General features: G+C 44.7%; 1 protein-coding gene across 2 annotated transcripts in view; it reads right to left on the bottom strand.

Annotated features, from left to right (window-relative positions):
- Positions 1-455: 455 nt before the first annotated feature.
- LOC147022588 (choline/ethanolamine transporter flvcr2a-like) overlaps positions 456-15,330 on the bottom strand; it is a 28,198-nt gene continuing 13,323 nt past the window's right edge. Inside the window, exons 4-12 of one of the 2 annotated variants that reach the window (XM_085887305.1) lie at positions 13,142-13,283; positions 10,224-10,367; positions 9,820-9,887; positions 6,761-6,864; positions 6,439-6,549; positions 5,440-5,561; positions 1,745-1,856; positions 1,453-1,511; positions 456-547 (exon numbers count right to left, since the gene is read on the bottom strand). In XM_085887305.1, coding sequence (XP_085743431.1) covers positions 1,496-1,511; positions 1,745-1,856; positions 5,440-5,561; positions 6,439-6,549; positions 6,761-6,864; positions 9,820-9,887; positions 10,224-10,367; positions 13,142-13,283 — 819 coding nt within the window. In that variant the 3' untranslated portion in view covers positions 456-547; positions 1,453-1,495. Of the gene's footprint in view, positions 548-1,452; positions 1,512-1,744; positions 1,857-5,439; positions 5,562-6,438; positions 6,550-6,760; positions 6,865-9,819; positions 9,888-10,223; positions 10,368-13,141; positions 13,284-15,330 lie in introns of those variants that run through there. The other variant, XR_015059799.1, reaches the window with a different exon arrangement.

Genomic DNA, 15,330 nt, shown 5'->3' with positions numbered 1-15,330 from the left:
TCCCTATAATTCATGAAAGAGGTCAAAGATATCCCCGAATGTCCTTTATCCTGCTTGGGAATCGTACACAAGCTCCACGATGAGCACAAAAATAAATAAGTTTTAATAAGTTACAATAGGTTTTATAAATAGGTTTTAAATAAATAGAGTGCAGTATACTTTTGAAAGTATCGTGATTAAAAACAAGCTCACGGAGGATGTGAAACGGATACTAAGAAACATCCGGGCAAAAGATCCCTTACTGGAAGGTTTGGTGACAATAAATAAATAATTAATACGACAAAGATGTGATGACAAAGAACATCCAAAAATGCTACTTTGGTTGAGCAATCACAAGGTTTGTCCGAAAAAATATTTGTTTATGCTGACATGCTCTCAGGTAACCACTCAATAAAATCAATCAACATCTTTGCAATGACCCGACATGTTCGGACACGGTTTGTCCACGTACGTACACCAGGCCTGTAACTGTTGGCAATCCGAAAAACACCAAAAAGCTTCATTTCCCTTCGTTTTCTGGTGTATCATCTGATGCCATTTTCACGGGCTGAAAAGATAAAGCCACATTCAGTAATCAGCTGATTGTTATAAGTTTTACGCCCTGACTACCAATGACCATGTCACGTGATTACAGACTCCTGCTATGAGACTCGTATCATTAACTCACAAACTGATGATGATAATAATAATAATAATAATAATAATAATAATCGTGGGCAGGACACAGAGAAGAAAAGCGAGACGATGTCCCAGTTCTGTTTTGTGGACAATTCAAACAATAGGTTTAATCAACCGATGGTTTACAAAGATGCTAACTGCCTTGGGATGCAAAGTAATGCGGATGTTTTAGGCATTCGCCCTTCATCGTGAACCCTCTTTCAAACCCAATAACGTGCCCAAACATCAGCGTCGGAGTGCCGAGCTGAGATCTTGTGGAATACCATTCTGATGGTGCAGGGGCACCATCCGCAGTTAAGGCACAGCTTACTTTGTGGAAGGAGGAGGGGGTTTGTGGCATAAGCGGAAGGGAGGGGCTTGCGGCATGAACAGAAGGGGAGAAGCTAACGACAGAAGCAGAATGGGAAAGACTGGAGAGGAAGGGAAGGGTGGACATTGTAATGGGGTAGGTAAACATGGCATGAGACTTGTTCCCAAACATGGTTGAAATTACCTTTTCCTGAACATAATAACTCAGGAAACAGGAAGTTTAGTGAATGATGATCAGAAGAGTTAAAGCAATGCATTAAAATGAGAGAAAAGGTAATTTTAAATTCAGACAATAGCTCCACCACCAGGTAAAGTATGGAAATTCTAGAAGCATCTTCAAGGCAGTCCATTTTTCATCTGACGCTCAGTATTCCTTGTGGCCAGAGCGCTGATTTAAAAAAAATCCATGGAGAATTTGTTATTGTGACTCAAGGTGTGTTGGCAATCAGTAAATTTCCACTTCACCTGTCTCTTCATTGCATCCTCGTGCGCCTTTTGTCTGCGGAGATCAGACTTGATAAAACCTGCAGGAACAAATTGAACTTGTAAGCAAGCAGTCTGCTGAACACCAAAATGTGATGATCACGGTTACAGACTTGTCAGCGGTTAAGTTAGAGGAGGTAATACATCCACCAATTGTGAGAGAGAAATGTGATTTCAGCATACATCGTTAACGATCTTTCACAATACAAAGGTCGGGTGCTCGGCTTGTTTGAAATCTCGACCGTTTCAAAATTCCATCCGATAATAGTCCCACCTGTCATAATGGAGCCCAGAAGAAGAGAGGTGCACAGAAAAAGGTTTCCGGCTAAGGCATTGTAATCGGACACCAGGTGGCCTTGGACTAGAATGAAAATCACTCCGAAGACCTTGCACGGAGAAAAAGAGAAACCAGAGAAAGACATTAAAACGTTTCTGCTTTACTCGAATTATTTCCATGCAAAATTTGGGGGTTCACCCCCGCAGTCTTGAGAAATAGGACATGGAAGGGTCTTTTGAATTCTTGATTTGCGTTTCCGAGCACGACCTACATTTCTTATGAGCCGCCATTTTGTTTGAATCTCGATATTCTCCGACGCTGAGAGCACGAGCGGAAAATTTGATTGGTCGAGATGACGTAAACCAGCGGAGTATTTTGGCCAAGTCCTACTAAACTGGAAGGTGTTTTTTGAAGAGCAAACAAGGCAATTTGTGTTCACCTGTGTTCAAGTATATAATTAAATTAAAATGAAATAAACGTTTCAAAGGATATAGTAAAAACAACAACATTTTTTCCCCGAAGTTTACCGCCATTAATTGACCATCTTTTACACCACATTATTTAACACGTCACAGTAGTTGTTCGTGCCTGTTGTTTGTGTCCTTTATGACGTCATTAAAAAAAAAACAATAAGTTTCCTGTTTCGATGATTTTCAATTTTGTTTGACTGCCAGACAGGCAGATGGAGTGAAACAATTACATCACTCCTACACACACACTCAGGATGGGACTCCGTACAATTTGCCAAATTCAGAGCCAAAGTACTGCGAAACTGCAGGTTCATGATTCGAGTCATGTTCCGATTCATGTTCACAATATAACATTCAATTGAAATCAAATAGTTCTTCTATCACAGACTGGCATCGGAGACAGACAGACCACCAGACAGGTAGACATAGTGAACCAATTGCTTAAGCCCGCCTTTCACTCCGCACGTGGGGTAATGGACCTCCATAATGACTTGCATCACTTTTAACCAAATTATAATGGCAAGTCCTTAAATGATTTCATACTCACAGAACGGAGCACAGTTCGCATCATGAAAGATGATTCTGTTGAAATACTTGTCACAAATACTCAAATGACTGAACATGCTACAATATATGGTTGAAAATATAAACAATAAGGTCATTATTATTGTCACGTGGAAGGTCCCCACTCAAAAGTGCTTAATTGTTGTTTGGCAGGAAATGATCTCAATGAAGCAAACGCCTGGGGGATAAAACCAAGAGATAGGTATTTTTTATGTTTTTTTTCATGCAAAGTCGAGGCTCATGGTGGAGCGAGGACAGAGAACGGATGAGGATGTAACAGAAAAAAAAACAGCATGAAGAATGTGGGAGGGGATGGGGGGAGGGGTTGGAAGCACTGCAATGGCACAGTTAAGGGACAAAATAGAGGGAGAGTTGGAGAAACAGGGGACGTGCGGAAGAATGAGGTCAATGGGAGGACACACGGGGTGGGCAAGGCAGATGCAGAAGCAAAATCTCAGGAAGGAAAACCTGAAATTTTTTGTCAGAAGTGGGGTTGGGTAGGGGGGATGGGGGATTAACACAGGTAGCGTAGATCATGGTTTTGGATTTACGATGATCTGAGATGGAGGTTAACAGCTGTCTTGAACATCTGGAGGGAAGAGTGAGAATGCAGAGATTGTGGAAATTGGGAAAGCAGAGGGACGAATGAGTGGAGGTGAGCAGTGATTCTGCATTTTGGTAGTTTCACCAAAGGGTTTGCTGGTGGACTGTATGAGCCCTGCAGAAACCTGGGGGGTGGGGCAAAACGTGGAAAGAGCAGAGGGTGCAAGACTAGAAAGGAGCTGGTTAAAGACAGAGCGACCACCGACCTGTCTGCGATGGGAAAGTGATAGGCACATAGAGTCGGCTTCATTGCGAGAGATTCCAACGATCTGGAAGGCCTTGGTTCCCATGGCATCAAGCTGAGCAAGATGTCAGGTTTCCATGGTGTCAAGCTAACTAAGTTGTGAGGTTTCCATGGTGTTAAGCTCAGTAAAGTGTCAGGTTTCCAAAGCCTCAAGCTAACTAAGTTGTGAGGTTTCCAAAGCCTCAAGCTGAATAAGGTGTGATGTGCCTGCAAAGAGAGGAGAGCAGTACTCCATGAAGCTGAGGATGAAGGCCTTGTCGGTGGATTACTGAAGCTGATCATTAAATCTACTGTAAGGTACCTCTGCACTGCATGTTGCAGAACCTAATGGTCATGATTTCCTGCTATGTACATGACTTCATTCTGACGGGATGCATTAGTTGATGGACCTTAAAGATCCCACGGTGTCGTTCGTGTAGAGCAGACGGGTTATCACCAGCACCCTGGACAAATGACTAATTCCTGTCTGGAGTGGGGATAACAAGTGGTCTGGTCTTCCCAAGTATTCCTTCTCACCAGGTTGCACTACTCGCGATCTCAGAGTGTCGTTCCTGGATGGGCAGCAGCTCCTACACAATAAACCAGTTCACACACCCAGATGTCCACGTGCCAGTGTGAACGACCATAAACGGAAACAAAGCTACGTCACCAAAACGTGAATGTAATCTCCTGTGCTCCACCTTCCCGAAGTTCCGGTACCGTCTGCTGATGAACATGTGAAAATTAGGTTTCCTCAATTTGCACCGCGAATGCATCGAAAAAAAAAAAGATTTCTGGTTTCAAGTTTAAATAAATCCATCAATACCCCTTCCCTCCGTGTGCAGCCTTTTGGCTGCTGGTTGCATCATTGGGTAGGGGCGCAGATATGCCGCTGATGCTGTGCCCCCATTACCAGTACACTGGCACTCATTCCGCCGAACTCGGAAGGATGACAGGCTGAGTCAACCCCCTGGTTGTTAATTCAGCGGACAACGGGGCTTGAACTCAGGGCCCTAGGATCCCAAGCCACCACACTAATTGCTTAGCCAACACTTTATTCCTTTTTTACCCTCACATTCCTCCTGCTCATCAGAAAATAAAATTCATTTTCATTCTCTCTTTATGTGTTCCACCTCCACATTTGTGAATGAATACACACCTCCACAATGAATACACATTCCTGTGTATTCAGGTCACACTGCCCCCCTGGTTTGAGCTATGCAAGATCCTTCGCTGTTCCTTTGTCCCTCTCTTATCCCTCATTCTCCAACCCGTTCACATTCTCGCATCGTGCACCCCCTGCCCTTGTCGCTCCGAGCGGTGTTCAAAAAGTTTCTCGGCTGACAAATATAACGACATGTCCGGACTCAAACGATTTCACAGATTTGATGTCTGTTTACAAAAAAGCCTTTTGGTTCTGCTTGCAGGACGAGCATCCAAAAGTGTCAACGTGAGTCACTCAAATGGAGAAGACTGGTAAACAGCAATGAACAAAGGTTTCCATGGTGACAAACAGTCAGACGCGTTATCCCATTCACATGCAACTCCTCTCTTTATACTGCGGTGAATCTATACAATTCACGAAGAATAAAACTGTTAAACTCTACAATGATAGAATATTGTTGATGCAAGTTGTACAAAAATCGTTTTTGTACTGTGAGCTACAGTAAATCACCTTCATGCCAAAATCTAAATCGTTCTATACAATGACCGGTGCACCTTGTATTACAGACAAAGGAGCCTTTCATCACACACGATGACCAACATCACCCACAGCGTGGTATTCCTAACATGGGATGAATGCACCTGTGGGAACACTGCAGTGTACCGACCTGATCTTGGACCGACCTGAGCTGAAGCATTCAAAATGCCTGAAGAGGTGCTCTCGGACTCGGGAAATGTCAACTCCACTGCAAACTCAAAACCCACAGGGATGTAGCCAGCCACAAAGAACCTGGAGAAGTTGGGCAAGCGTCACCCCCGCCGCCCCTCTCCCACTGGTTTCATGAGATTACCCTAGAACTTAGAACCTCCCCCCAACCCCCGTGATTCTGATGCAATGGAGACTTTGTTCATGAATGTGGAGGTGACAAAGCACCTTAAGACTTCCACAACCATTTCATCAAGGGAGGCACGAAGCGCCCCTCCCCGTATATGGGATGGTTTCTCTTTCTGCAACTTTAACACAGCGACTGAACATTCGATTCTCAGCTTCTACTGGACGAAATCGGAAGTAAATCCTTTGTACATCGAGGTAATGTGTTCCAAATTTCGGCGTCCCTCTGTCCGTCTGTCCACCCGATCAATCGGTTGGTCAGTCAAGCCTGGCATTCGCTTAGTGGTTGGGGTGGCTGGCTTGGGATCTTAGGGTCCTGAGTTTGAGCCCCCGTTGGTTGCTGAATTAACACCAGGCGGGGTTGACTCAGCCTGTCATCCTTCCGAGGTTGGTGAAATAAGTATTGTAAGGACGCATGACAGGGGCTCAAACTCGAGACCCAAAGACCATAAGCCAACCACCTCCATCGTTAAAAGCAACACCAGGCTTAATCATGTGGATAGATTACCAAGTTAATGGGTTTGGATACAGAAGAGGTTTGTTGACATGGCCTCCTGGTATCCTTGCATCATAATTATTTGTGTAATTTGACGATAGACCCGATTGCAGACTCGACGTTTCATTGAACAATTTGTTAATATAAATAATATGTTCAAAGATGAAAAATCCCTCATGGTCCTTTAATTACTCGGTCATAATTATTGTGATTATAATTGTGTTTCATTGGCATTACCCCATGCACACGTCATGGGATTGTTCACATCACACGACATACCCCAGGCAGGCGGCTGTCAGGAAAACGACCCACAGGTGACCCAGGCTGAGAGTGAAGGTGAACAGGATCATGGACAGCAAGGAGGTGCCGTACATAACTAAAGTCGTTTGCCTATTGTGGGCGATTGGGGAGGGAGTAAAGGGGGTTAGGGGAAATGAGTGCACAATGTCAGAGACGACGAGAACTTCAGAGTGAACAAACTTAAAACTGAAACAATACAAATCAGGTCCACGTAATGTAACTGCATCTGCATTTCCAGCTGCAAAGTATCATACATGTTCCCACGATTGATATTGTTGCGCATAAAACCCGTAAAACATACTTGAAGGTTTTGGTTCGGTCCAACCAAAAGCCACAGATAATGGATCCAAGCATTCCAACAAGAACAAGGGTGAGACCGATTTTCCCAGCACTCACCTCTTTACCCTGAAACAAGCAGCACAGGAATAGTTACAGTTTGCCTGTTCCAATGCTGTCGCTTTATTTCATCAAATATTGCAATGTTATGAATATTTAATCACAGAAACACAACAGACTCGAAACACATGTAAATCCTTCTTTCTTTGTAAACAAACAAACGGGTTTTAAAAGTGTTTCACAGTTCACCATACTAGAAGGTCAGAGAGTCTCCTCTGAGTCTGGGAGGTCGGTGGTATGAACCCTCTCCGAGGCATACCAAAGACTTGAAATGGTACGTACTGCTTCCTTGCTTAATGCTTCAGCATTTAGAGGATAGGGCACACACAAACCCCGTGGGTAGAGGTATCTCTTGGGGAGAGGGGTGGAGATTTCTTCCTAAAATTGCCCTGCTGACGACGGAAAGAAAAAGCAATAGCATGCGATGGCGCTACCGGCACATGGTATGTTCCAAGGAAGTAACGTCCGAGAGGTCAATGGCCGTGTTTGTCCAATGTCAAGTCCTGTGTTGTCTGCAGTCTATTTCCGTGCAGGTGTGGAATTTCTGTGTGACAGCTCTTCCATGAAACCCTCAATTCATAATGGACAAAAATTCCTTCACGCAAACAAAATGTATCATATTTCTGAAGTACACTATTGTTTGACTTTGTGGCCATCCACATATTATTTAAGCAAAATGTATGTCAGGGTGGTGTGGAGTGCAAAAATTTTAATTTTCCTCGGCCGCGGTACTCATAGTCCTTCATATGACTGGGCCGGGGTTCTCCGGGGTTCTAACCTGTGACCCCCCAAACTCAGAGCAGATGCTCCTACCATAACACCACCCAGTCTGATGGCAATGTACTGTGTGTGTGTGTGTGTGTGTGTGTATGTGTGTGTGTGTGTGTGTGTGTGTGTGTGTGTGTGTGTGTGTGTGTGTGTGTGTGTGTGTGTGTGTGTGTGTGTGTGTGTGTGTGTGTGTGTGTGTGTGTGTGTGTGTGTGTGTGTGTGTGTGTGTGTGTGTATGTGTGTGTGTGTGTATATGTAAATGTTTTTGTATATGTATTTATTGTTGTTTTTGTGTGTGTATATATATATATATATTTATATAATATACAGTTGCGAATCTGGAAGCCATGAGCACACAAACATACAAGTCCTATAGAACAGTTATATCGGTAAGTATGTGTTCTTTAGTTAGGGTCCCCGTCCCTTGTTTAATGGGTGAATAAATGTTCACGCGCTGTGAGTTATTTTGATAGTCAGGGTTTTCTTTTATTTTTACACCACCATCAACCCCAACAACGCCAGGATCACCCTCACCTTCACCTCACTCTGGCCGACGCCACGACGCCATGGTGGGCGGAGTTCAAGGAGGAGCTTGGCGGCGGCCCTCGACCAATCAGCGTGCTACGAGTGAGGTGGCCGCCACTCAGCCAATCAGACCCCGTGGCGGTGAGAAAGGCGGTCCGCGTGACGTCACCACGCCCCCGGGCCAATTGACGGACTTGCTGCTCGTTTTGGCCAATGACAGGGCGACGAGTGATTCTGCGTGCCAAACCATCCAGTGAGGGAGAGCGGGGAGGTTGGAGGCGCCCCCTCCCCCCCCCCCCTGGAGAAGGGAGAATAAGGGCGCGGTGCGATCGGACAAAGAGAGATCCTCCTCCACAAGAACCACACGTCGGTTGCGCACCGTGTCTCTGTCGGTGGAGAAGAGCTCGAGAGATCCTTCCTCGACCAGAGCCACAGGGGTCGCGCGCCATGTCTCTGTCGGTGAACCAGGAGAGAGAAACGGGTGACACGAGTGGAGATCGCATTCGCCTGACACGAGTGGTTGTTGCGTTCAACTCAGACGCGAAAGGTCCGAGTCCCGCCACCCCTCCAGCTCGAAGACCACACAAGGTGGACAGGTCTGAGGCAGGCTCTGGTCTTCAGCTCGCCTTTCCTTCCGAGGTGGAGGCCTCAATAAAGGCTGTGGCCACCGGTTCTTGGGTGTATGTGTGTGTATGTTTGTGGTGCCAGTCTATTAAGTAAAACTGCATATACTAAGTGCTTGTACATAAATTACTTTGCCTTCTATATTCGGTTAAGTCTGCCTTCTTGCGTGCTCCCCTGCCCCATTATAAATAAATACATTTGTTAAATGTATCAGTCCGTTGCTGTGTTTCTTACAATGGCTTAGCCTGACACGTGTTGGTGAATTATAAAGGCTGTTGCCGCTGTAAATGTACATTCGGTCCGACGGAACTCGGCAACCGTCCGCTCGGGTTGCGCACGGGTCGGGCCCGCTAATGGCTCGACTCGTACGGGTGCCATCGAGGGTGTGAGTACTCGGTAACTCGCCACGTGGATTTCTAGGTATTTTGAAGATTGGCAAATAACCCTGTACCACGTGGTGGAATTATTGACGATTCACGGTCCGGTAAGGGACCCGTACTTGTCGGAGTTTTCCAAAAGGTACGATCTAGATTCCGGGTGTTCGGTGGAGTCGACTCTGCAGCTCCATCCAGCGGTCGTGATCGTCGCCGATACCCGGCCCGCAACAATACATCAATTCTAAATTGATAGCACATAGGTAGCGCACTCGCCTCTGAGTTCTCTGGTCTGGGTTTGATTATTATCAGCTAGCTCGGCTATAAACCGTCAGATTGGCGTTTTGCAGGCAGGATATTACGTCATAAAATGTGGGTTTCCTTGGATGGACATTCTGCTCGGATCCCGTTCCTAACATTAGTTGGTGGATATTAAAGATCCCATGGTGGTATATTTCGTGAGGAGTAGGTGAGCTCTTGCAGGTACCATTCTCCCCAACACATGCTTGGCGAACAGAGTGAATATGCCAAACACCTCTCTATAGGAGGGAGATCTTCACCCTGCAGTGGACCCAAATGGACTGCTGGGATCACGAGGTTATGTTTATATGTGTGCACAAACTTAAGAAGGTACAAGACATTCTATTGTTGGAATGAAAGAAAATGGAGGTACCGGGTATTGCTCTACAATCATGCGGTTAAGCAGTGTCGAGATGGAGTAGAACACAGCAGTGATTATACCTGTGGGAAAGACAACACACTCATGATTGCACAGTGCTCCGCAGGCCTGACTTCAGCTTGTATTGTGGGAGTTGCAGATCAATGTGGCTTGGAAATGCCAAATATCTGGTTACATGCTTTAAATCAATTTCCACGATCAAAAGGAAAATGGAAAAATAAAAATAAAAAAGATTCACAGGGTAATTGAGTGTGACCAGAAGAGGAAATGAATGGATTATGGATTAATAAATTAAGGTGAAAATATGTTGTATGCATGATGTGCAGAAGGGCCTCTTGTGTTCGCTCCTGTGTGGATGGACGTTGTTCGTGGTGTTGGTGGCCTGGTTGAGCGCTTACCATAAGTAAAGGTGAGCATTATGAAGTTTGGGTTGATTGTGAGCCTGCGAATGGAGCGTAGGTAAGAGTAATCCTCGTCCGGCGTGTTGAACCACACGACCGCCTGGGCTGGACTGGGTGGCAATGCTGGTTTCTCTTTAAAAACTGGGAAATGAGAGTAAAAGGCGAAAGGGATCAAAATGATGATTATATCGTCATTATCATTATCATTATATATTCTCAAACGAATATAAGGTTCCTCTCTTCCAGATGAAATGACAAACTGAGAATGTCACTTGTAAACACAGATGCAAAGGATATTGTGGCCATAAAACTGGCACTTCTTTCAAATGACAGTTGTAACTGAGATGGTTTGACGGAGTGTGGATTTTGTGGTCGGTCCTGTCCATCAGTTTTCAGTGGAGATTTGTTCGAGCCAACGGGGAATTGAGCATACGAAACAAAACTGGAGATTTTGGTGGAATTGACTTTCTCAAACGAGTTCCACACTTGACGTATCGATGGAAAGGATTTAGTTTATTTCAAAGGTGATCAAACGTTTTGGGACGCAAGACACCTGGAATTCCTTAAGTCTTTTCATTTTTTCCTGCAATATTTGGCTGTTACTGTTTCTTTGGGTCTTCCTTTTAGCCAACCTTTTCCCTCTTTAATGGAGATTCTTTCTAAAACAGGATATAAGGCTCATGGTCATGGTGAAACTGCCACACATGGACGCACAGACAAACACACGAGACAAACGCAGCCACTGAGCTTGTGGGAAGTGATGTCACTTCCTGGGGCACTCTGGGTACCAGCGACGTCACGACAATTGCGTCACCTTTCTCACTGCATTCAGATGGGCATTTCTTTAAGGAGGAATTTCCTCCTCCCCAGTAGATTTTCAAAAAAAACTGTATCATCCTTTTCTTCTTCTTTGGTATGAAGCAGAAGACTGTAAGGAGCAATATTGGCTGAAAGCGCTGTTGTGCCACCAATGCAGTGCCCTCTGCTGGTTCGGACAGGAATTTGTTGTTTGTTCATTGTGCCGCTGAGAACTCGCCTACTCTTCACGAAGGACACCGTGGAATCTTTAACTTCGACAAACTAATGCCGGCAGGGACGCCCTTTTAACGTCCACGCGAGGGACGGCACACATCGATCGATACCTCGCCGTGCCTGCGAGACACCAGGATGACAGTTTGTTGCTGGGTCGGGATTCGTACCCAGACTAGTCGGCTCAGAGGTGAGTGTGCACACCTCGAGGCCATCCCAGAATACTGCATGAAATATACAACTACAATAGTAATGATAGTGATGCTACAATATTTATTGATGCCGTGTACTATTTTAATACTCTACTATCTACTAGATAGTATTTATTTATATATCCCCTCATCATGTCTTCAATTTCGACACACAAGACTGCAAGGCCAGCGACCGGACGACAGAACTGGAGTGGTGTAAAACCAATGGAAACTAGAAACGGTCTCACAATTCAAAGCCCGTCCGCGTCCCCTTTGCACTTGAACTAAACTTGATAAATAAATAAAAAAAACAACAGATTAAAAAAAAATATCTAAAATCTCATAATTAAGGTTTGTTGAACATTTGATGACAAAATCTCAAATGGTTACTATCTCAGATGAATGACTGAAACTCAATCAGATGTTCCGTGCACATGAAGTGTTGATGTTGTGCGTTGGCATGTGGGGAAGAGGAAATTCCTCCTGAATCTGCTCACTGCGGGCAAAGAGAAGAATGACGTCATAAAGATGACGTCACAGGTACCTTGTGTCTTTTTTCACTTGAGAAAATGGGGAAGATTCTTTCAACCCTCGACTCTGCAACCGGATAAGACGACATCAACGCACGTGTCCTAAAACCTGTTCTGTTGATCTTGTAAATCCTGCTCGCTCGGTCATCTTGCATCTGCTCGGAAATCCACCAACATCACTGCACCACATAAAAAAAAGGTGCAAAAACTGATCCCCTCAACTACTCAACTACAGACCTATCAGTTTACTTCCAATCATCAGTAAGGTCATGGAATACATCATCACAGTCAACATCAAATCCGTCCTTTTCTCAAATGGCCTCATCTCAGACCACCAGTTCGGATTCCGAGCAGGCCACTTCACCTTGGACATCCCAACAATGAATGGAGGCCCCCAAATATCAGACATGGAATCAGGGCCGTCTCTCTGTACATATCTCGAGCATTCAATACAGACACATCCTGCCTTGCCTTCCAAACTCTTTGCCTATGGGATCCAAGATCAACTCCACACATGGCTTACTAACTTCCTCCACTCTCGTAGCTGACGTGCGGCTCTCAACGGAATCCTTTCATCTGCTCTCCCTGTCGAGGCTGGAGTGCTCCAAGGCTGTGTTCTGGGCCCAGTCCTATTCCTGATTTTCATCAATGATCTCTCTGACTCTCTGGAAAATCCCCTCTGTCTCTTTGCTGATTATTCCACCCTCTGCCATGACATCCTTCCACTTCTGTCATTGAGAATTTCCAGCAGTCCCATCTTGTTGACTTTCTGCGTCCTCTGCTGGCCCTCATTCCATATTTATGCGTCTCCCTCTATTTTGTCCCTCAACCCTGCCGATACCCTTCTCCCCTCTTTCTGCTGTTCTTTTTGTTCCATTACATCCTGATCAGTTCTGTGTTCTAGTTCCTCCACAAGCCTTGACACTGGACTAAAAATAAATAAATAAATAAAACAAATAACTAACCTCTATTTCAGGTTCGGATGAAAACTTTTCACACGACGCGTCATAATCAAAGCAAATAAACAGCAAGTCGACTCATTCAACGAAAGCAGCAGAAATACATCAGGGTTAGACGACATCAGTTGGTATCAGGCCATGCATGACATGGAAAGGTTACGCCGTGTTCACAAGGACCAGCGAGTTGAAGTAAGAGCATCACTCACAAAGAAAGACAAGAATGAAGAGGACCGACGTTATAGCCGCAACCGCGTAGAAAAGCATGGACAGGCGCTCGCCGACTTGGTTCATGTCCCCAGAATTGGGCACAACCAACGGAGGCACCAGGAAGCCCAGGGCGATGCCAAGCTGTTCCGCACAGAATAGACAACATTGAGTGAACACTGAGATATGGAGGCATTATATGTCAAGAATACATGCGTGGTGTTTATAAAGTCTGTGTGCAACTCAAGACTTTAGTAACTTTGAATGGGATATGTCATATGAAAACATATTTCATAAATACCAGACCGGTGCATCCGCTGTGTTGTGAGTCTGGTTGGGGGAGGGGGGGGGGTTAGAGGTTGGAATCCTGAACAAATCATACCAAACGCTTTAAAAATGGTATGTGCTGCTTCCTTGCTTGATGCTTAGTAGTTGAAAGGATAAATAACCAGAAGTTGGTATCTAATACTAGTGCAGACTTTGATGGGCCTAATGGCCTCCTTCTGCGTTGGTTACTTGTAAAGGAACTTAAGGATTTAAAGCTTTTACAAAATACAGTTCAAATCTCTAGGTTTCAACATGGACCACCATTGTTCGTAATAAATCAATCAATCAGATTTCGCAACTTGTTGAAAACGTTTTCCACTTGTTGCTGAATATTTCAATCAATTGCTCGTGGAAGAGCTACGACACTGAACAGACCAGGGGGTAACAGGACAAAAGGAACAGTAGAGAGAGAGAGTGGGTGGAAACACCAACGGCAGAGTTTAAGGACAAAAAAAAAAAACTGTCAAGAAGAAAAAAAACCTGGAAATTTCGGAGGGCTTGGGGATGGGAATAGGGGGACGTTAAACGGTGGTAGAAAATATCACGGTTTTTCATTGGGGATGATTTGAGATGGTGGTGAACAGTTGTCTTAAAGCATTTGTGACCCCAACCCTAATATCTTGCAAAGAATGTGATTTTGATGAGTAAACAACAGTTTTAACAAAGCCCTTTCAAAAGTAGCCCAATGGGGGAGAGGTCGAGCAAAAGAGGAGGCCAAGCAAATGGTCCACGTCTACCGATCCACTAGTCTGGGAAGACGTCGATCAAGAACCATCGTACATTTGAAGGATAGTGGCAGAAGATGCTCCTGAAAGATTTCATTGTCGTAGTTCAGGAATAAAGAAATTTTGGAACATTGCAAAGTGACCGTTCACCATTGCCCGTTGCTTCTTCAGAAAAGAAAGGACCAGTGATGCGGACTTCCTGAGAGCACAGCAGACATTCATTTTTTTTTGTGAATCTCTTTCATGATTACAAACTGCCCGAGATGTTTCCACCGCCAAAATGCAGTAATTGTGGCAGTTTGACTTTACCACTGATGTGGAATGTCGACTGGTCAAGAAACCCAGGGGAATTGGGCATTTTTGATTTGAACTGTTGACACAAATCCAATCACCGCATGGTACCGCCTCTTCCTGTACCACTCGAACCGTCTGAATCTTGTAAGCACGTTCATTCAATCTCACTTTGACAATTTAGTTCATTGTTGACCGTGGAATCTTTTGTTCACCAGATGCGTCACCATCACAATGACTTGCGTGAAAAAAAAAACTTTCAAATGCTTCTTGGATGATGGCCACAGTCTCCTCGCTGATTCGATACCTCCTGGATCGTTAGTTAGTGAGGAGTTTTCCCCTACTTCACTACTCGTACTGAGATTGTGATCAGCCAGCACTTTACCAGTTCATCCCAGGTTTATGTGATGGATCATGAAGTTGAAAAACACCAAATGATACACCGACGTCACAGTTTCTTCAAGGCGATTGCATTCTAAGATTTGAATATATTCAGATCATGGAGAATCCTGACATTCCTGTTCTCCACAATGCTAACCGTCATCCTCCAATCACTCCAATCTGAGAACCCAGGATAATGAAACTTCCCACCGTTTCCACATGACCGACGACCAATCCGAACAGCTCGATCTTCTAAGATTTTAATTTTTTTGAAGTTTAAATAAAGTAAAGTTCACTTTCCTTATTCATTGTCCACAGCAGTTTCATCAAGGCCTCTTTACTTTCAGCCAACAGAGTGGTTTCATGAGCACACCTTAAGTTGTTGATCTGTCGTCCTCCAATCTCAATGTCATCCAAGTTTGATTCCTCACGATGTGCTCACTGTACAGATTGAACAATTCAGGGGA

Source organism: Eptatretus burgeri, chromosome 7, assembly GCF_056783735.1.
Source record: "Eptatretus burgeri isolate ZD-2024b chromosome 7, Ebu_testis_v1, whole genome shotgun sequence".
In the NCBI taxonomy this organism is placed as follows: Eukaryota; Metazoa; Chordata; class Myxini; order Myxiniformes; family Myxinidae; genus Eptatretus; species Eptatretus burgeri.
Note: the sequence above shows the minus strand (reverse complement) of the source record. Positions and strands in the feature narration are given on the sequence as shown.